This window comes from Octopus bimaculoides, chromosome 6 (genome assembly GCF_046866305.1).
Source record: "Octopus bimaculoides isolate indiv1 chromosome 6, ASM4686630v1, whole genome shotgun sequence".
NCBI classification, from domain to species: Eukaryota; Metazoa; Mollusca; class Cephalopoda; order Octopoda; family Octopodidae; genus Octopus; species Octopus bimaculoides.
The window spans coordinates 110921111-110943184 of NC_142933.1; the positions used below are offsets into that span (position 1 = coordinate 110921111).

Consider the following 22074-nt stretch of genomic DNA (forward strand, 5'->3'; position numbering starts at 1 on the left):
GGGTGCTTTTTACGTGCCACCGGTACGGGGGCCAGTCAGGTAACACTGATAATGAATGCTCGAATGGTGCTTTTTAAGTGCCACTGGCATGGGAGCCAGTCAGGTGGCACTGGCATTGACTACGCTCAAATGGTGCCTTTTACGTACCACCAGCACAGGTGCCAGTCAGGCGACACAGGCATCAGCCACAACAATGATTTCACTTGACTCAACGGGTCTTCTCAAACGTAACATATTGTTCGACAATTGAAGGGTACTTTTGAAGGGTACTTTATTTCATTTTAGGATTTTAAAAAGGGTAAGTCATTTAGGCAAATTTATATATTCACTTTGAAGGTGCGTGACCCAGTGGTTAAGGTTTCGCATTTACGACTGGCAGATCATGGGTTCATTTCTGGACTGGGCAGCATGTGTTCTTGAGCAAAGCACTACATTTCATTTTCCTCCAGTGCAGTGTGAGGACCGGCATGTAAAAGAATCCACCCCACATTTGTTCTGCATATCATTTAAAAAAAAAAAAAAACTAAAAGAGGCTGAGGTAGGATTTGCACACGGCCTCATAAAAACTCTCACCAGCAACGACTACCCAAACAGACCATGGGTTTGGAGTGTTGTTGCCTGAGTAGTGCAAAGATGTCACCTACTAGGAGTAGTAAGGAATCACCAACAATTGGTAGATGCAACGATGCTCTGTTACAGTGCCTGTCCCCACACTACTACTGCTGCTGCTACTACATTGGCCAATGCCACCAATGTCTTAAAAAAGAACATCTACTCACTGGTCACATTGTACTGGGTATTACCAGAAATGGTAGCAGGGTGCAAAGATACATATTAATTCTTTCATATTTGTAGCGTTTCATATTGAAAATTAATTGTAATGACGGGTTCTTTTGTTCAATGAAGTGTAGCAGTGACTCTAGACGTCATGGTGAGAGGAGACATGATATATAGAGTCAGTCGAAAGAGAAATCAGTTCTCACCAAATCAAACCAGCAGACAATGTCTCCTCTTACCATCAAACCAAAATCAATATATCAATATATATAATCAATATATATATAGAAAAATTGATCTCTCTTTGATGGGAATTTCAAAATGTTTTTTTTTTGTTTAAACTCTAAGTATGAACTTTTGGGGTCTGTAAGGAAGTAAACAGTGACTTCATATAACTGCAAATAACAGCAAAAATGTTATTTGTGGTATATCATCATCATCATCATCATCATCATCATCATCATCATCATTATTTAACGTCCATATTCTATGCTAGCATGGGTAGGATGGTTTGGCAGAATGGTTGCAAGGAGTGTATTATGCTCCAGTATCTGCATGGTTTCTATGGTTTTTAAGGCTGGATGCCCTTTCTAATGCCAACCACTTTACAGTGTGTACCAGGTGCTGTTTATGTGGTACCAACACTAGTGAAGTTGCCATGCAGCTTATATCACAAGACCTGGGTGTGGGGTAGCTTTATGTGAAATGAGATGTTACAGTATGAAAGAAAGATAGGAAGGGTTGGCAAGCAGGTTCTTGTAGAAGAGCATCTTAAACAGGGTGTTTGGGCTAAATATGACAGCTTGCATAAAAGGAAAAGAAAACACAATATTTGATTAAAAAATAAAAGTATTTTTAAAAAGTAAAAAAATATCAACAAGATTATGGGTGAGAGATAAGTTTCTTCAAAGTGGCAACCCTCAGCTTCCACCCAGGCCTCATGATGACTCTGGAACCTGGTGCATGCATTCTTCACTGTGTCCCTAGGAAGATCTTCAAACACCACTTTGATCTTGGCTACCAGCGCAATCTTGGGGCTTCAGGCACAGCAGTTGTTGTCTTTCTCAACCATTCCCTACACATAGTAATCCGGATATTACAATCAGGAAAATTAAGAGACCAGAAATTTGAGGGGGGGGGGGGCTGGTGAAGTGATAGAAATTCTGTGACAACTACTTCTGACTCTTTCTGGAGGGATGGCAAGGAGTTGAATCCTGCTACCAACCCAGTCTCCAGCAGCTTCACATAGCATTTGAATCAAGCCAATGGCTCTTTTCAAAGAAGTGAGGCTGAATTCTGGAGTGTGGACTCAGTCATATTGTCTGTTGTGTCCCTTCCTGATGACCGTGTTTTTGTAGTCTCCATTGAAGCTGTCCATCTCATCGTTTTTATAGTGTCCAGAGAATTGAGCAGCAGTCATGATATTGGCATTTTGACACTCGGTACAAACCATCGTCATACAGGTTACTCTTTTCCAATATCCACATTGTTTCCAGTCATTCATGTCGGCTAAGTTTTTCTCGTCGCAACTTCAATCTTTATGCTCTCCAATGCTGTGGACTGATCACCAATACACCAAGCTGTTCCTGAAAAAGCAGGAGACACAAAACATCATCAGATTTAGCCAGGAACACACCATATGTATGAATTGAAATGATTCCTTTTGCTGGATATTTACCTCTCTACCCAGGCTTTTAAATATTAAAGAACTAAGTTGCAGTTTGAAACCATGCTGTTACTTCTCACAAAACACTACAAAAGTAATCAGATCAATTATTAGGTGTGATGCTGCTGGGAAAAGGAGTGGAAACAATTATAGATCTTCCTCCCGTTATTACAGACCAAATTCTGATTTGGTTCAGGGTTGCTAGAAAGTCTTTTAAGCAAGTTTAGGACTCTTCACTGTCATCATCATCATCATCATTATTGTTTAACGTCCGTTTTCCATGCTAGCATGGGTTGGACGATTTGACTGAGGACTGGTGAACCAGATGGCTGCACCAGGCTCCAATCTGATCTGGCAGAGTTTCTACAGCTGGATACCCTTCCTAATGCCAACCACTCCAAGAGTATAGTGGGTGCTTTTACGTGCCACCGGCACGAAGGCCAGTCAGGCGGTACTGGCAGTTGGTAATAAATGACAGTGACTTAATTTGGGGAGCAAGTGGGGAACCCTTTTCTTACTATACTTCTGTAGAAATACAATGTCTTTGTTTGAATTAATTTCGAAAATGATAAGGAAATATTTAGTAAAATAACTTTCTCATTATTCAGCTGGGGTTTAGAACATATGTTAGCATGAAATTTTGATGGACAATTTTAATTTAAATGATTTTAAAACAGAAAGTTTTATATCATAGAAGTAGGTTGGCCTTTGGTGGATTACTATCAATGAATTAACATGGCTTTGTGGTACCTCTATAATAGAATGTATTCTTCTAGCTGAGCGTAAAGACCCTGTATTTTAAGTTTGATGGGAGGTTATCCTGCTCATACTTTTCCCAAGAAGATTAAGGATATAAGTGGAATGGATTCAACACAGAGTTGTGGTGCTTAAGAACGTAACATTGCTTTCAAATATTGGCACAAAGCCAGCAATTTTGGGGAAAGGGGTAAGTTGATTACATCAACTCCAGTATGCAACTGGTACTTATTTCATCGACCCTGAAGGGAAGAAAGGTAAAGTTGACCTTGGCAGAATTTCAACTCAGAACATAAAGACAAATGAAATGCCGCTGAGCATTTTGCTTGGCATGCTAGCATTTCTATCAGCTTGCCAATTGAAATACTGATTTCAGATTTTGACCCATGGCCAGCTGTTTTGGGGGAGGACGAGGTAAGTTGAATACATTGATCCCAGTGTTCAAGTGCTAGTTATTTCATCAACTCTGAAAGGATGAAAGGCAAAGTTGACCTTGGTGGAATTTGAACTCAGAACGTAGTGGCAGACAAAATGCCACTGAGCATTTTGCCTGGTGTGCTAACGACATTGTGAAAGCATATAATAATAATAATAATAATAATAATAATAATAATAATAATAATAATAATAATAATAATAATAATAATATTGGTTTCAAATTTTGCCACGAGGCCAGCAATTTCAAGGGAGGAGCAGTAAGTCAATTAAATCGACCCCAATACACAACTGGTACTTATTTTATCGACCCCAAAAGGATGAAAGGCAAAGTCAAGCTTGGTGGAATTTGAACTCAAGATGTAAGGACAGACAAAATGTTGTTCAGCATTTCATCTGGCGTGCTAATGATTCTGCCAGCTTACTGCCTTGCCTAAGAACATATTACTTTCTTACAAAACAGGGTTGTGTGATGTCCGTGCTTTTTTATCTAACCCTTTCGTTACCAACCCGGCTGAAACTGGCTCTGGCTACAAATGTCTTGTTTTCATAAGTTTTGAATTAAAATCTTCCACCAAACCTTAGTCACAATCTATGCTCCTAACACTAGTTTCATGATAACTAAGTTATTTTATTAAATTCTTTGTTATATTTAAAGTAATTGAAAGAAACACAAAACATCTCAAAATAAATACAGTAACAAAAGGGTTAAAATGCTTGTGACAATAAGCTGGTAGTATGAAAATATAATATTTATGGAGTATGTGAATTAATTTTTAACGAGTTTTGTTTACAAATAGATTGTTGTAAACACTCAGAAAAAAAGAAAGAAAGTAGAGGTAAAAGTCGTGGAAATATAGTAACAACCAGCATTGAATTCAATTATATTTGATTTCTGAAAACAGCAGCAGCTTGTGTTTATTTTGTTCTAGCTGCACCCTAAACCAACAAGTTACCCAAGTCTTTATCGAAAGGTGTTACATATGAGAACAAAGGAAACAGCTTCAGTTTAACTTCCTACACATGGATTTCACTAACTGCTTGTATCACACGCAAAAATGCTGCTGAAATGAAGGTTAGGGCGATACAAATTCTTCAAACAGAATCAATAACTGTCCTCTTTCTTCGGGTTGCATCCAACAGGAGACTTTCCAAAACAAATTCCATTCAATTTCTCTTAGCAATACAATTTATTGCAAGCTAACAGCAAAGCATTGTTACATTTTATTTATTTTTTTTATTGAATATCGAATTTAGCTTTTCTTTCTTTATTAATTTAACTTTTCTTTCTTTATTAATTTAACTTTTCTTTCTTTATTAATTTAATTCTTTCAATAACTAAACCAAAACTCACAGTAACCATTTGTCTCGTTGCTAAGCTTTATACACTGAACTATCAAATGGCAACTTGGAAAAAAGTTTTCTTTTATTCCTAATTACGATCTCCATCAATCTTATTGTTTAATGTCCACCTCTGCCATGCTTGCATGGGTTGGACAGAGGTTAATGAGAAAGATTTTCTATGACTGGATACCTTTTCAGTTGCCAATCCTCACCTGGTCCCTCTTGGCCAAACGTGCTTTTGTAGAATATTGGGAATGAAGGAATGTTTGTGTAACAGTGACAACCATGTACAATACACAATGTCAACACACACACACACACACACACACACACACACACACACACACACACTCACACACTGGTCTTCTTTCAGTTTCCATCTACTAAATCCATTCACAAAGCTTTTATTGGCCCAGGGTTTATGTTAGAAATGCATGCTATGCAGTGGGATTGAACCCAAAAACCATGTGTTAGGGAAGCAAACTTCTCAAACACACAGCTTTGACAATTTCTGTGTAATATAACATAAAATTAATTTGTGATTGTATTTCTTTTAATGATTTTCCTTTTTTTATATTTTTTACTATTATATTTACTTGTTGATATCTTTTAATTAAAGACTATTGAAAACTATTTCGAACACAATCTACTTAATAATTAAACATTAGTGCTTTAGCTTATTTTAGCCCAAGGCCTTGCTGGAGCACTGTCAATAGTTAATGAAATAAGCTAAATTTGAAAAGTTCAAATCTTCAGACATCTTTTATAGCTGAGTATTGTTGATGGGATGTCTTTATAAATTAACAGAAAACAATATAAGCAAGTCTTGTGTCCACTCACAACAATCCTTCCCCTCCGTCTCCCACACTCCTTTCGCAATCCTGCAAACTTACCCGCTTCCTCACCCTATTGAATCCTTGGTTCCACTTTATTTACATACACCTTTCTGGTTAATGGAGGAGGTGATGGGGGTGTTGGTGGCTTTTGCGAGTAGTAAGAAGCTGACATTCATCATCATTGTCTAATACCCACTTTCCGTGCTGGCATGGGTTGGACGTTTTGACTGAAAACTGGTAAGCCAAGGAGCTGCCCCAGGTTCCAATCTAATTTGGCTGGATGCCCTTCCTAATGCCAACCACTCTGAGAGTGTAGCAGAGTGTAGTGGGTGCTTTTTACATGCCACCAGCACAGGTGCCATTGACCTGACACCGGCATCGGCCACGACTATGGTCTCACTTGGCTTGACAGGTCTACACAAGCATGGTATATTGCCAGAGGTCTTGGTCACCTGTCACTGCCTCCATGAGGCCCAACGTTCGAATGGTGCTTTTTATATGCCATCATGAACAATATATTTATTTTTTTTGTACTGAAATTTTAAAAATGTCATATCACCTGTTATGAATCCTATCTTGCTCAGCATATTCATCTCTTGGAAGCTGTTCAAAAACCTGCAACCAACACTGAATGTTTTGCTTCCCTGGGCATGGACACATTAACCCTTTAGCATTTAAACCGGCCATATCCGGCCAAAAGTATTCTGCTTGTTTTATGTTCAGACTGGCCAAATCTGGTCTCTCACACCAACCCTACAATATCGTTTTAAAAATTAACAGCTACCTCATCAAAATCTCATAGCTACAAGATAATGTATGATTAGTTTAAAACAATGTGGATGAAAAAGCATTAATTTTGGCAGAATAATGCAAACATTAAAGGGTTAAAGCTTCAATGCCTGGCAACTGACTTAGCAGACACCCACAAGATTATCCAGCATCTTTCCAACAACAACCGTGGGCACCTTTTTGAGTTCCGTATGTCTAACACTTGTGGACATGCTTGCGAAATCACAAAGCAACACAGCACCATGACTTTTAGAAACATTCTTTCATGCTCAGAATTAATGAAGCATGGAATAAACTACCTGCATCAGTCATTAGCTGTCGAGACACTGCATCCTTCAAAATTTCCATGCTTCCAGTACACCTGATGCTCTCCACCCTGTTTCTTTCTTTCTCTTTTTTTTTTTTAAAGTCTTTTTTACTGTACACTTCTTGTGCATATTCTACGAACTGTTCAAAGCAGTTTTGGTTCCTTTCTCTGAGTTGTAGTGCGCACCTGAGCAGCACTAGATACAATAAGTTCATCATCATCATTATTATTATTACATATATACCTTAATGTAAATGGTTGCTGTCACCACCACCAACACTACCATGACTACCAACAACAAACAAACCATAGCCATCTTGAACAACAAATAAAAAGATCGTCACCACTGGCATCTCACCATTTACCATTATCATCCTTTTATTTCCCCCTTTTTTTTTGTTCTTTGGCTTACTCTTTCATTGTCTCTTTTGAGTTACTTCCCTTAGTGTGACACAAAGGTAGGTAGGTAGGAACATACATATATGTGTAATAAACATTCCAGTATCTGTATTTGAATATCTATTTTATATTAATGTAAAATCTACCAGACAGATTTCTTTATTCTTCTTTATAATGAATTTTGTGAATATAGATCAAAACCACATAAAGAATATGAACAGGTTAAATATAGAAACCGTTTCCTATCAACTTTTTGTTACTTCGATGTTCAACAATTTTAAAAACTTTTATCTTTTTCACCTAAATTTTTTGTTGATTAAAAAAAAAAAATTAAATATTTTTCTTGGCCAATGTTGTCAATAATGAAGTCAAAATAACAGAATGATGTAGGTTTATTTTTGACAGAAAATACCATAAAAGAATTTTTATTGAAAGCACGATGAGTTTATGTAAAAAGAAAAACAAACAAATAAAACATTTTTTCAATCGAAAATATTTTTTTTCTCTCACATGAAATATCCTTCCCCAAAATGTCAGATGTGTCTTCTCCCCATGGCAAACAAACTTATTCACTCATTCATTGTATAATATTTGCTGGTGACTCACCACCACCAGCTCTTTTGGATTCTGTTTTTTATTTTTATTTTTACATTTTCCCATTTCATTGTAACAGATCTTTTCAATGTAAGGCATTAACACATTCTCATCCATATTTATCTTTTAAAGCAACTCGTTTTTTTTTTGTTTTTTTTACTCTTTATTCATAGAATATCTTTTAATATTTTCTGTGTTGATTCATTGAGAGAGAAGAAAGTATCCGTGTACCATATAATAGGGAAAACTATCAACAGAGTGAATCAGCTACATGACTGATTTGGACATGTTAGTAGAGAAAGCTGTCAAAGAGATGCAGTAGATATGACAGAAGAAACAATTATGTAGAATTATGATTCAAATGTTGGAATGAAGCATAATTTATCTGTGACATAGACAAGCCATTGTGTCCAACAAAAAATGAGGGCAGTCAAAAAAGTCTTTGTAAAAGTAAAATGTTTTTTTTAACTCAACAAAGAGTTGAGACGTTGAGGTTATCTGTAAAGAAAAGTTTGCCAATCAAGTGAATGGCTTCCTGTTAATGTTAACAATAATAGAAGGGTATATACTGTTTAGTAGAAGGATATGTACTGTTTAGTGGAAAGGTATTATATATTGTGGATAGATTTGGCTTATGTGTAGTGTGGTAATCTATTTTTGTTATTGATTGCTTCTGGCCTCTGTGACAGAGTTTGATTTAAAAAAATTTTTTTAATACAGATTTTGTTATAATACATTACTGAATTGAATGATATAAAGTAGGTAGATTATTTAGAACCACTTTCTTTTTTTTAATGGGACACACTAATTATAATTAATATTTGAAGAATTTTACAATTGCCATTATACAAGTATGGTAACAATCTTTTCTCAAACCAAAAAAAGGATTTTCTTAGCATCAAGAAAATAGATAGGCATGTTCAGGTGCAATAAAGACTGCAAACAAACAGGAAACAACTATCTCATTCCAGGGTGAAAAACTAGAGGTAGTCGATAGCTTCCGCTATCTGGGCGACCAAGTTAGTAGTGGGGGTGGGTGCGCTGAAAGTGTAGCTGCTAGAATAAGAATAGCCTGGGCAAAGTTTAGAGAGCTCTTACCCCTGCTGGCGACAAAGGGACTCTCACTCAGAGTAAAAGGCAGACTGTATGACGCATGCGTACGAACAACCATGCTACATGGCAGTGAAACATGGGCTGTAACTGCTGAGGACATACGTAAGCTCGCAAGGAATGAAGCCAGTATGCTCCGTTGGATGTGTAATGTCAATGTGAATACCCGTCAGAGTGTAAGTATCTTGAGAGAAAAGCTGAACATTAGAAGCATCAGTTGTGGCGTGCAAGAGAGACGATTGCGCTGGTATGGACATGTGGTGAGAATGGAGGAGGATAGCTGCGTGAAAAAGTGCCACACCCTAACAGTTGAGGGAACCCGTGGAAGAGGTAGGCCCAGGAAGACCTGGGCTGAGGTGGTGAGGCAAGACCTTCGTACATTGGGCCTCACCGAGGCGATGACTACTGACCGAGACCTTTGGAAATGTGCTGTGCGTGAGAAGACCCGGCAAGCCAAGTAAGATCGTTGCCAGTGCCCCTGGACTGGTTCTTGTGCGGGTGGCACATGAGATGCACCATTTTGAGCGTGGCCGTTGCCAGTACCGCCTGACTGGCTCCTGTAGGATTTTCGAGCGAGATCGTTGCCAGTGCCCCTGGACTGGCTTGTGCGGGTGGCACATAAAAGACACCATTTCAAGCGTGGCCATTTTCGTGCGGGTGACACGTAAAAGCACCCACTACACTCTCTGAGTGGTTGGCGTTAGGAAGGGCATCCAGCTGTAGAAACTCTGCCAAATCAGACTGGAGCCTGGTGTTGCCATCCGGTTTCACCAGTCCTCAGTCAAATCGTCCAACCCATGCTAGCATGGAAAGCAGACGTTAAACGATGATGATGATGATGATGATGATGAAGTAGTGTATGGTATTTATATGATGCATGTTCTCTACACAGAGAAATTGAGACAAAACAGAATTATGTTTTGGTTTAGAGAAACAAGAAAGCAGTTGCAGTGAGTTCTAAATTACTGCAAGTGGGTACACTGATATATTATTTCTTGTTTATATTTCTTAATTCATTGAAATATGTCACTCACTGATAGCAATAACACTGATTCATAACACTAATAAAATACAGTAACTTTTATCAATCTCTCTTCCTCTCTGTCTCTCTCTCTCTCTCTCTTTCATGCACACACGCGCGCACGCACACACACACACACACACACACACACACACACACACACACACACTCTTACCCTACCTTGTTGCTCATTTACTCATTCTTACCTGAGTTTTAAGTAACAAATCAATTTATTGCATTACCAGCAGGTAGCAGTTGTCTTCTTATTCTTTCTTTGTCCTTAACTATAGTTTGGTATAGAACTGTCATTTCATGGAATGAGCTAGTAATATTAATGATAAGAGAGGAAATGTTAAATCTGGAATGATGGAATATCTTAAAGAGAAGAAATAATAAGAATGTATTATTGAGTTGGAGGTGGCAGATCCAGCTCATCTTTCCAAATCACGTCTGTATATAGAAACAAGAGATACAAGCAAAAATCAAAGCAGCATTTTTTTCAATAGAAATCCTATCCTTGTTTACTCATGCTGAGTTCATTAGATGAGGCCAGAATTTCAAATGCTTACTGTTAAGGAATAATCTATAGCTAATTGGCCTGTTTGTTTGCCAAGCATTATGTTATGGATTTAAGCATGGTTTTCTTTAGTACCTAAAATGTCAAGACATTACTTATGAGAGGTCTTGAAGCCAATTTCTAAGAATTTATAGCCAAGAACTCAAAATCATTGAAATGTCAGAAACCATTATCTGTAAAAGTAAAGCATTCATTTCTAGAATTTATAAAACCAGTTAATGTTAGTTAAAATTTTGTTAGAAATATTGTTAATTTTGTTTTCGATTTTCTAAGCTTCTATATTAAGTAGCGCTAACTAAACTATATTAACCAAATCAAATAGTTACGTATTAACGTTCTGGGACTTTAAATAAAGTTATTTCAACTTTCTCATCTTGACATTGGTATAATATTTCTCCTTCGAAATCTAACAGATTGTGTCGACGAGCTCGTATTAACATACCAACCAGTTTATTAGAAATGCGTAAATATGCATGAAATAATTCACCAAATGTCACTCGAACCGATTTATCTGTTTGATGCACTCCAATCGCAGCTATTATCATGCACAGTTCATGAATTTCATTGTAGACTGATTCCAAGGCTTCTTGGCCGCGGATTGCTGTCAGTGTACCTTCCACTGGTTTCCCATAGTTTTCGTCTGTTTTTGACAACTTTTCTCGATGAGATGCACCTTCCCATAATGAAAAGGGATTAATTAATTGTTTCTCTTTGTGATCATCGACACGTGCCTGCCAAGTAGAGATTTCTGAGACCAAATTTTTTGAAAAAGGCATTCTGTTGAAGAATTTAAAAAACTATTATTACAGAAATAAAAGTAAATTGATTTATCAAGAATAAAATAAATAAAACATATAAATCAGTGATATAAAATATATATATATCACTGATATAAAATATATATATCAGCTATATGATATTGAAGAAAATAAGGTAAATTATTGCGTTACATGTCATAAATATTGATTTCTTCCGTTAATTCAAGGCCACAGGTTCATAGGGCTGGGACATGTATCAGGGGCTCTATCATAGCAGATGCAGATGATGGATCCTTATTTTGTTGATGCTACAAACATAAAAGGCAAATTTACCCCCTGATTGTGTTCAGGCAACAATGGTGTCTGAACAAGCAGTACCTTCTATGGAACCCAAACATTGGTTATGTGCTGTACTTCATTGCACATATATTCTCTCTTTCTCCTACTCATTCTTGTTTGTGTGTGTGTGTGTGTGTGTGTGTACCATACATGCAAACCATACACACATGCACACATGCACATGTATATATCTGTGAATGTTGATAAGATATTTCAGTTGAGACTAACTTCTTTGATTCATAACAATTAGAATAATTTCTCCATGAAACATGTCATCAAAGAATTAGAGGTCGAAGGAATGATCAAATAACATTTCGTTTTAAGTGATCATACACACACAGCCTGAACATATATATATATATATATATATATATATATATATATATATATATATATATATATATATATATATGTACTTATTAGCATAATGAATATATTGTTAAATAAATAAATGGATAGCTGAATGATAATAGATACCTAATGGAATCAATAATAGATTATAATGGAATATATAGGAGTCGTGTAATTTGCTTGCAGCTTTGCAATATGTATAAACAAGATGAATGTTTGCTGAAAAAAGTTTTTGAGCAATGCAGATGAGGAGTGAAGCAAAATATGTAAGGTGATGTTAATGAATGAAAAGAAAATGAGAAAAGATATTGTATTACCTTACAGAGGTTGTTTAATGTACTTTTAATATTTTGGAGAAAAATTCCCCTTTTCAAACAGAAGAAAATAATCTAAGACTTTGGAGAAGTGTATAGTTATCAGCAGGGGTGTTCTAGTGTGTTGTGATGAAAAGTATTGCTTGAATTAGTTTGTGCACCAACTGTATTAGTAGTTGTGTTTGGTTGGGGTGGGTAGTAGCAGTAGCAGCAAGTAATGTGGTGTACCAATAGTAACTGTAGTAAATGACATGGTATATAAAGTTAGTGCAGATATGTAAAGTTGGGGTGTGAAAGGTCACTAAATTCTTAGCTGAACTTTAAGGAAAAGTAGCAATTGTCTTCTTATTCTTTCTTTGTCCATTAACTATAGTTGGGTCTAGAACTTTCCATGGAATGAACCAATAATATTAATGATAAGAGAGGAAATGTTAAATCTGGAATGATGGAATATCTTGAAGAGAAGAAATAATAAGGATGTATTATTGAGTTGGAGGTGGATGATTCAGCACATCTTTCCTAATCACATCTGAATCGACCCCAATACTTATGATTCTTTCAGTTTCCATCGGTTAGATCCACTCACATCGCTTTGGTTAGCTTGAGGCTATAGTAGAAGACACTTGCCCAAGGTACCACACAGTGAGACTGAACCATGAACTGTGTGGTTGGGAAGCAAGTTTCTTACCACACAGCCATGCTTGCACCTCCTGAGAATTTCTTTGTTCAAATAGAGTAAGTTATACAAAGCTGTTGGGTAGTGGTGGTAAAATTTGCTGTTGTGATTGGTAAATGGATGTGAGAAAAAATAAGAAAAGTGAGGCAAGGTAGGTAGAAAATCTAGTTCGTGCAATTAAGTTCTGTTGCTGATGTCTGGTTTATGTAATTTAATGACAATAGCCTCCTTGATTCTCAAGCTACCAATATTCTTGTCAATGGTAAAAATGGTATTCCACTTCACAGTTGTGGCATTTGGAAGTATTTCTTAACCAATGAAGCATGTTTATGTAGATGTTCTTTAATCCAAGTGTGGTATATCTAGATTGTGCTGCTACCGTGACCCTTGATGTATTGCAAATAGAGAAATGCATAAGTACATTCAAACTATGAGCGATACATTTGCAAACCTACATTTTCATGTATAGGAACGCTCAAGTAGTTTATGTAAGTGTATTGTACATCAAAATCCTATATGCCCTAGTATGTACATGCATCCACATATTTATGTACAGAAGGACTTATTTGTATACATATTTATATACACATTTATACATACCACATACATAGCCACAACTTGCAGACACATATACATACATTTTCGTATGCCTACACACATATACATACATAAATTTACTTACAAGCATGTATATACACTTATGCATGCATATATAAATATCTATAACTTATACATACGCACATTCACTTGCATGCATGTAGCACATGCATATACATACACATATCTACATACATACAATCACAACCCAGTCTCTTTATAGGTCAAGTAGTGGTGTGGGGACAAACACAGGCATGCATTCCCACACGCATACACACAACAAGCTTCTTTTAGTTCATGTCCATCAAATCCACTTGTAGGGCTTGGTTGGCCCAGGACTATAGTGGAAGACCCTCACTCAAAGTGCTGTGTAGTGAGAGTGAACTCAAAACTATGTAATTGGAAAGCATGTTTTATTTATTATAGTAATAATACGCTATAAGTATGCGTGTGTGCTCACTTAACTTGAAATGCTATTGTTTGATTATTCTTCCTATTTCTAATTCTTTGTTATCATATTTTGTAGAGAAATTATTTCAAGTCTTAAGAATTAAATCCATTCTGAATATTTGAATTACAAAGATATTTTGAACTATCTGAACTATCTTTTAAGATTCAAAATATTCTGTTTCTGAAGAGTTATCAAATTAGTGAAAGCAGAGTTTCTTTGCTAAAACATTATATATGTAAAATAACTGAAAGTAAAACTATTTGCTCCCTATTAACTTGTATTGAGTCCTCTTTGGATGTCTGATTGCCTTTATTTTGATACAAAAATTTTCACACACACATATGAGAGGAGAAAGGGAGGGATGACGGGAATAGATTTATCTCTGACTCTCCTGACTGGAAAACCATATCCAGTTGGCTATCCATTTTGTGGTTGCAACAATTATTCAATTAATCAAACAGTCCTTTTTTATTGCTAGAATATGGAACATTTGGAATCTGTAAGACAGGAAGAACATCACCTGACCAGAATGATGACCTGGCAAAGTTTAATGTTGATATTGCAGTAATTGCTGAAACTGGATTGCAGATAAAGGGGGAAGTGACAGAAATTGGCCTTGGATACACTTTCTTGTAGGATGTTAAATTAAAATGTCTATTTGTAAAGTGGTTAGTGAATGAGTAGAGATGATGTTCAAATGAGAGGACTGAGAGGCACAAAAATGATGGATGAGTGACTTTTGCTGTGAAATTTAAGTTGGTGAGGGATCTGAAACTAATGCACCCCTACACTGAAATGATTATCTCCTCAATGGCTATTATGCAACAGCTATGGCAGCACTTGATGCATATCATGATGATAAATTATATTTCTACAACAGTCAGACAAAAACCTTCTCGAGGATGACAGCAACACCTGGGTGGGGAAAGTGCAGCATCTGAAATGGCATCACCAGAAACCAAGGCATTGCAAACTACAGCTATAATAGTCATATTCTTTTCAGATTATCTGCTGAATATGACCAAATGATTAGCAATTCCTTCAGGTTGAAGTCTGTTTACAATGCAATCTGGAGGCATCGGTCATGTCATTGGCCTCAAATTGACGGCATCTTTGTCTGAAGAAGTGACATCAATATTACTGAACCATGATGACAGCTGCATTAACCATTATTTTGTCATGTCATGTCAAAGAATGGAATTGTAAAGTAAACCAAGGGGTAACCTGAAGAACAAAAACCCATTGTCAGAGAAGCTGAATTTTCAACAACTAAAATATCTTGGAACTCATCACAAATTTCTGCCTGGGGACAGAATCTGATCCCCATTTCATTCCATCTTAGAGTTTCAATGATCTCACCTGAAAAATACTGTAGTTTGTGCCATTCAGTCATTAAGTATGATTCTCAAATGACACACATCAAGATTTGATGGAAAGAAATCTGTGAACTCATCTCAACCAAAACTCAACATGATTTGCTTAGAAAAACAGCCCTTGATCCCAAATCAAGAAAGCCAACTATCATCACTTCCTTGTCTAATTCTAAATCTGTAGAGTCAGAATGACGTGGTAAGCCAAGGCCAATGAAATTCAATATCTCACATGTGACTTTTCCTCTGTTATTTGTATTCTCTATGGACCGAACAAGGAGAGATGGAGATGGCAGTACTGTGACAGATGATCACACAAATTTGAACACTTCAATTAATTGATCAGTCTCTGGTGACAGCTGATCTCTCCACTGTAAGCAGGCATGGGTGGAAACTCCTCTGTCATAGAAGGAACTGAACACTGGCTATCTTTCAGATATATGACTACAAAACTCTTAGCCTCCAGCTTCATTCCTGCTGAACTGTACAAGCAATGAGGAACATCTTTCAATGTTAATTTCCACCACCTCGTATTCTAAATATAAGAATGAAGACATGTATTTAAAAACTTTAAACATGCCAGTGTTGTGACTATGTTTAAAAGAAAGATGAAACTCAAAACAATAGCCATAGTGCCCTCCAACATTGGTTTATGGTTGTTAAAGTTGAACAGTATACCAACATCAACTATGTTTACATGAGAGATTTCAACAAACAAAAGTGAGTCTCATTTTGAATGTTAAATGGGATGTCTATGTTACAGGTGATTAAATACTGGCAAGAATAAAAGTCATGAGAATAAAAACCATTACTAGGAAACATTCGCTATGATGGTGGGGACATGAAAAAAAGGGTGTCAGATGCAAGAATATCCAAATATTGTATTCTGAGATTACTGACAATCATTGCCCCAAATGGTGCACCTGAGACATGCTTCTGTGACTCAATCAAAATGATGATGATGATGCTTGGTTCAACATCATATCAACTGGGAAAATATTACAGAAGACTCTAAGAACTGAAAGCAAGCAAAAAGAGAATTTATTGGTGAAACTCTTGTTTGATGCCAGCAAGCTACAAGAAAAGCAAGTAGAAGGAAGGACAGAATGAGCAGTGACTTTATGAGTACTGTTAGAGTTACTGCAGCTTCATTGAACAAACGTTTATTCTAAGAATTTGTAACGTATATCCCTGAAAGTTGGCAACATTTCTAATAATGATAGCTAAGGAAGGATGAGAATATTCCTGAGGATATTTGTGTAAATGTGTGGGCATGTGCATCCATCCTTACACACACACACACACACACACACACACACACACACACACACACACAGAGGTATATATATGGATATAGACAATGATTTTTAACATTTACACATGACCAGATATTTATGATATAATTAAATGAAGACCAGTAACTTATTTTAATGACCCAGTAAAGGATGAAAAACTCAGTTGATATCAATCAATTTTGAAATCAGAGGGATGTAACAAAATACATCAAAGTGTTTAATCTGTTTCGATAATGATTCTGACAATCCAGTGCATAATAATAACAACAGCAATAATAAATGCCCTGATGCAGTACCAGGCAGTGGCTCTCATGGCTTCTGATCTTAATTGATTGGAAGTGTTATCATGTACATTGTTTTGTCTTAATATAAAAGATGGGCTACAGCAAATATTCTGCTCAATACCACAGATTTGCTTGTCAGTTGTTTGACCTTAACCAGTTGAGCATGTCCCTTGGTGGTTGATGATATGTGTATCTCTGATCATGAACAGAAGTAGTGGGGAAGCATCATAGCCATGTGTTGAGAGGAATTTTTTGGGGTTTGAATAATTTACCTCTGGAAACATGGGTGGTTCTTTCAACATTCTTAAACAACCCTTATTCAAGGACCTTTTGAGTGGGATGGGCTACTCAACCTGAAGAAAATTTTGGGTCCCATCTGCAAGGTCATGTGCTGTTTAACTTGATATGAGATCACCATGTCATGCACATATGGTTGTGATGCATGTGCCTGGTGTACCCTTATCAGGCGGGTAGTCATGATGGGTATACTGGGCTTTGTGCATTTTACACATGTCACTTTGATGGCATGTGCTACTCTCTCACTCAATAATAATAGTAATAATAATAATAATAATAATAATAATAATAATAATAATAATAATAATAATAATAATAATAATAATCCTCTCTACTATAAGCACAAAATCTGAAATCTCTGGGGAGAGGATTAGTCAATTACATTGACTCCAGCACTCAACTGGTACTTATTTCATTGACCCTGAAAGGATGAAAGACAAAGCTGACTTTGGTGACATTTGAACTCAGAACATAAAGGTGGAAGAAATGCTGTTTGGCATTTTGTCTGCTGGGCTAATTATTCTGCCTTAAGAATAATAACCAAACAACTGAAATCTCAGTGTTGTGTGAAATACATGGAAAAGTAAGGCATTGCATGGGAAATACCCTTCAAGGGCCAATAATCCTGATGTAGATACAAATATGACCCATCAGTGGTTGGCAGCATCTGGATTTAGATCAGAAAGAGAGAGCTTCATTACAGCAGCTCAGTGTCAGTGCCTGCCCATTAGAAACTACCAAACAAGCATTCTTAAAAATGGTGCTGATTTTGCTTACCACTTTTGTCTTGCAGCCAGGGAAGCAATCAACTGTCTCCTCTCTGGATGCTCCATGCTTGCCTCAAACGAATATATTAATTGCCATGATAGACTTGGCCAGTACTTGTATTGGATCGTATGCATAAGTCTGGACTCCCATGTAAGAAGTGGTGGGTATATAAGCCTGTCTGAGTAGTAGAAAATAAAGATATCACTGTTGTTTGGAATTTTAGTATCCAACTTGATTGTGCTAGACAGGCCAACAGATCTGGTATTGTGGTAAAAAGTCACGTTAACGAAATGTATCTGCTCATAGGTATGTCAACCCCAGCAGACTGCAAAACTTCTGTAAAAACATTTGCAAAGCTAAGTAAATACAAGGACCTTGAAATAGAGGTTTTAAAAATGTGGCATCTAAGACCAACAATTGTACCTGTGATCATTGGAGCTTGGGGGACAGTATCAAATGGCATTCTTAAACACTACAGCCATGTACCAGGAAACCCCATGGTATCAGAACTGCAAAACATTGTTCTCATAGGTACTGCCCACATTCTAAAGAAGACATTGTCAACTTGAAAATACCTGACTCTTCCTAAAACTCTTTCAAAACTGAAATATTACAAATTTAATAGAATTTTAGTTGTCAGATTCTAGCCTCCTTCCCATACAATATATGATTACTAATCATAAATAACATTCACAGTAAGATGTCCAACTTGCTTTTACTTCAGGTCTCTGAGGGAGATTCAGAACAGCTCATATGAAACTGCAACAATAACGCAAACAATAATAGTAAAAATAATATGTTCCATATTTTCACACTAACTTCAATAGAATAGATTTTATTAACTTTATGCATGAATTGTTGCAACCAATTGTTTTTACAGTTCTGTGCTCATCCAACTGAATCATTGAACTGTGAAATAGGAGTGGCACTTGTTTTCAACTTATTTTGCAATTAGATAGATTCCAGTAGAAAATGTCTAGAATGAATTGATTTCATAAGACATTACATTTTAAAGCAAGTATTGGTAAGATATTTTGGCATCCATAGATGTGAAGTTGGTGAAGTGAAATGGCTTTAACTTGGGACTCAAAGAAAAGTTATGGTGGTTGATGCCAGGAGTTTATCTTTGGCTTATGAGGAATTGATTAGCAAATAAGATTGAGGAATCAAAACAAACCACTAAGTCAAAAATAGCTTCACTAAATATTTGAAACAAATGCGGAGCATCTTTTAGTTGATGATGATGATGATGTAACTCTTTCCTAAAAATTGTAAAATGATATCTATAATAATAATAATTACATTATCTTCACAATTATCTTATTTATAAAATTATTTTATCTGCAATATAAACTACAAAATTATACCAGCCACAAAAGTATATCATCTACAAAGTTGTATAATCAACAATAATTTTGTAATCTTGAGAAAAATCTGAGATAAAGAAACTGTTTAAGCTGTTTAGTACATCAATGCTAATTACCTTTTAAATATTTAGAAATATCAACAAATTGTGAACGTTGGTCTGCTTTAATAGAAATACTTTTTTGCCTAAACTATAATATACAGAGAGGAATTTTTCTAAGGAACATATCAATATATTTCTAACAGGTTTATTTTTTCAACACAATTGCAATGAGCTTCATAATTTATCTGAGTTTTATTGTCACTATGTGTGTTTACAACATATATATATATATGTATATATATATATATATATATATATATATATATATATATATATATATATATATATATATATATATATGTATGTGTGTGTGTGTGTATATATATATATACATGCCACGAGTACAGGGGTACAGAGATTACTCAAGTTGGAGACTGAACACTGCAAGACCATTAAGAATGTTTCTAGACTTGGTTGGTTTGTTAGATGTAGCAGTCAAATATCCCTCAATTCACACTGATCATCTTGAAAACAAAAGAAATGAAAGGGGTGCACTGAACAATGCAGTCTTAGATATATGAAAAAATGGGAAGGTCATGGTTGGAACAGCTTTGATCATAGGTCTATTCAGCCAAGGCTGACGAAGGGTTAAACAATAACATGACACAGTCATTGGAGGAAGAGTATGAAAGAATTTGTAACTATGTTGTAATTAAGATTATTTATTAATTAATCTGTATTAATTGATATTTAATAACTTAGTCATTGTTGTCATAATTATTTCATTCCTTCACTGTATCTCACTCTCCTTGTATTGACACATGATAGCATTAAACTGAAAGAAACTATCTTCCTTAATCTATTCTTAGATCAGAATCTGTTGGTCTCCCACATCATTATAATAATCACATTATCTCTGCAAATTGTAAATCCATTTCAAGAAAATTATATCTGGCTTTATTTATGGACCGTACTTGAATTACATAGACATTGCAGTGTAATTGAGCTTATCATGTTCATTATCTTTTACCATCTGTCTCCTATGCCAGAGCATGGTTTAGTTGGTTTGACAGGATCTGATAAGTCAGAGGTCTACCTTGAGCCCCAATGTCTGCTTTGGCATGGTCACTATAGCTAAATGCCCTTTCTTTTGCCAGTAGGAACTTTTTTTTTTTTCACCATTATTCATCTCTGAATTAAAGATGGTGTGTACTGTTTTGTCTGTATTTCAAGCATCTTCTATCTTCACATTCATGGCACCCCAGTAACTTGAAGGTAGATCTACAAATTACCAGTTTGGTTTTGTCAATTATCATTGAACACTTGACATATCATCAGCATCATCCCATCCCCCGACCACCACCACCACCACCACCACCACCACCACCACCATTACCATATTAGAAACATAAATCTAAGTCAATGATTGGATCTGAACAGTGATGACATGGGTGGCATGTCTTTTGCTGGAATTGGAGCACTAGCTGGTTGCTCCAAAATGTGAATGAAAGGAGTGTGTCTAGCTAGGTGGAATGAAAGTGGTATTGTGTTTCTGATAATATGTGTACTTCTATTGGTAGGGGTGGTGGTGGTGGGTTGAAGAATGTGCCATCAAGATTGAAAACAGAACAAATTGCTATTTTTTAAAAATATAGAATTCAGATGTTTTAAATTATTTAAACTTGTCCAAAACAATGATGGGAAAAGAAGAATTACATGGATACAAACTCTGTTTTGTCTTCTAATTAATAATTTGGAGGGAGGGGAGAATTTTACTAAGGAGTGGGGTGGGAGTTAGTATTTATCTGTTTGGAATTCATTTAGACTGATTCTAGGCCCTTCTGCTCTCACAGGAAGGAGGTATTAACAGTATTTGTGATGACTGTCAGACATACATATTCTCCCTCATAGTAGTTGTAGCCATCATGTATCCTAGCGTGGTTGTGTTAGTCATCTCATGGTAGACAATGTAGTGATGGACAGCAAGACTGGCTATCTTCATTATCATTTAATGCCTATTTCTTTACTGCCCACAAGGGGCTACACACAGAGGGGACAAACAAGGACAGACAAAGGGATTAAGTCGATTAGATCGACCCCAGTGCGTAACTGGTACTTAATTTATCGACCCCGAAAGGATGAAAGGCAAAGTCGACCTCGGCGGAATTTAAACTCAGAGCGTAACAGCAGATGAAATACCGCTAAGCATTTCGCCCGACGTGCTAACGTTTCCACCAGCTCGCTGCCTTTTTATAATTTAATGCCTGTCTTCCACACTGCAATGGGTTGGACAGTTTCATAGGACCCAGTGAACTGGAGGGTTGCACTGAGCTCCAGTGCCAGCTTTGGCATGGTTTCTAGGGTTGGATGCTCTTCCAAATGCCAACCACTTTACAGAGTGTACAAAGGATATTTTTTTCATGGTAATAGCATTTGTGAGTTCTCCAAGTAACTTGCCAGACAAGCCCCCCCCACTACTGAATGGTGTGGGTGGGGACATAGTATTGAGGGAAGTAGCTTTATGTCAGGTGTTTGAGAGGCTAAAGTATGACAGA

The 22074-nt window shown here is 36.4% G+C and overlaps 1 protein-coding gene across 5 annotated transcripts in view; it reads right to left on the minus strand.

Moving 5' to 3' along the window:
- Window positions 1-2228: 2228 nt before the first annotated feature.
- LOC106873547 (actin-binding Rho-activating protein) overlaps window positions 2229-22074 on the minus strand; it is a 53100-nt gene continuing 33254 nt past the window's right edge. For 3 of the 5 annotated variants that reach the window (XM_089353217.1, XM_089353218.1, XM_089353220.1), the window contains one exon: window positions 7684-11388. In XM_089353217.1, the coding sequence (XP_089209343.1) occupies window positions 10941-11387 (447 nt within the window). In that variant the 5' untranslated portion in view covers window position 11388 and the 3' untranslated portion in view covers window positions 7684-10940. Of the gene's footprint in view, window positions 2364-7683; window positions 11389-18120; window positions 18290-22074 lie in introns of those variants that run through there. The other 2 variants (XM_089353219.1, XR_008264359.2) reach the window with 2 other exon arrangements.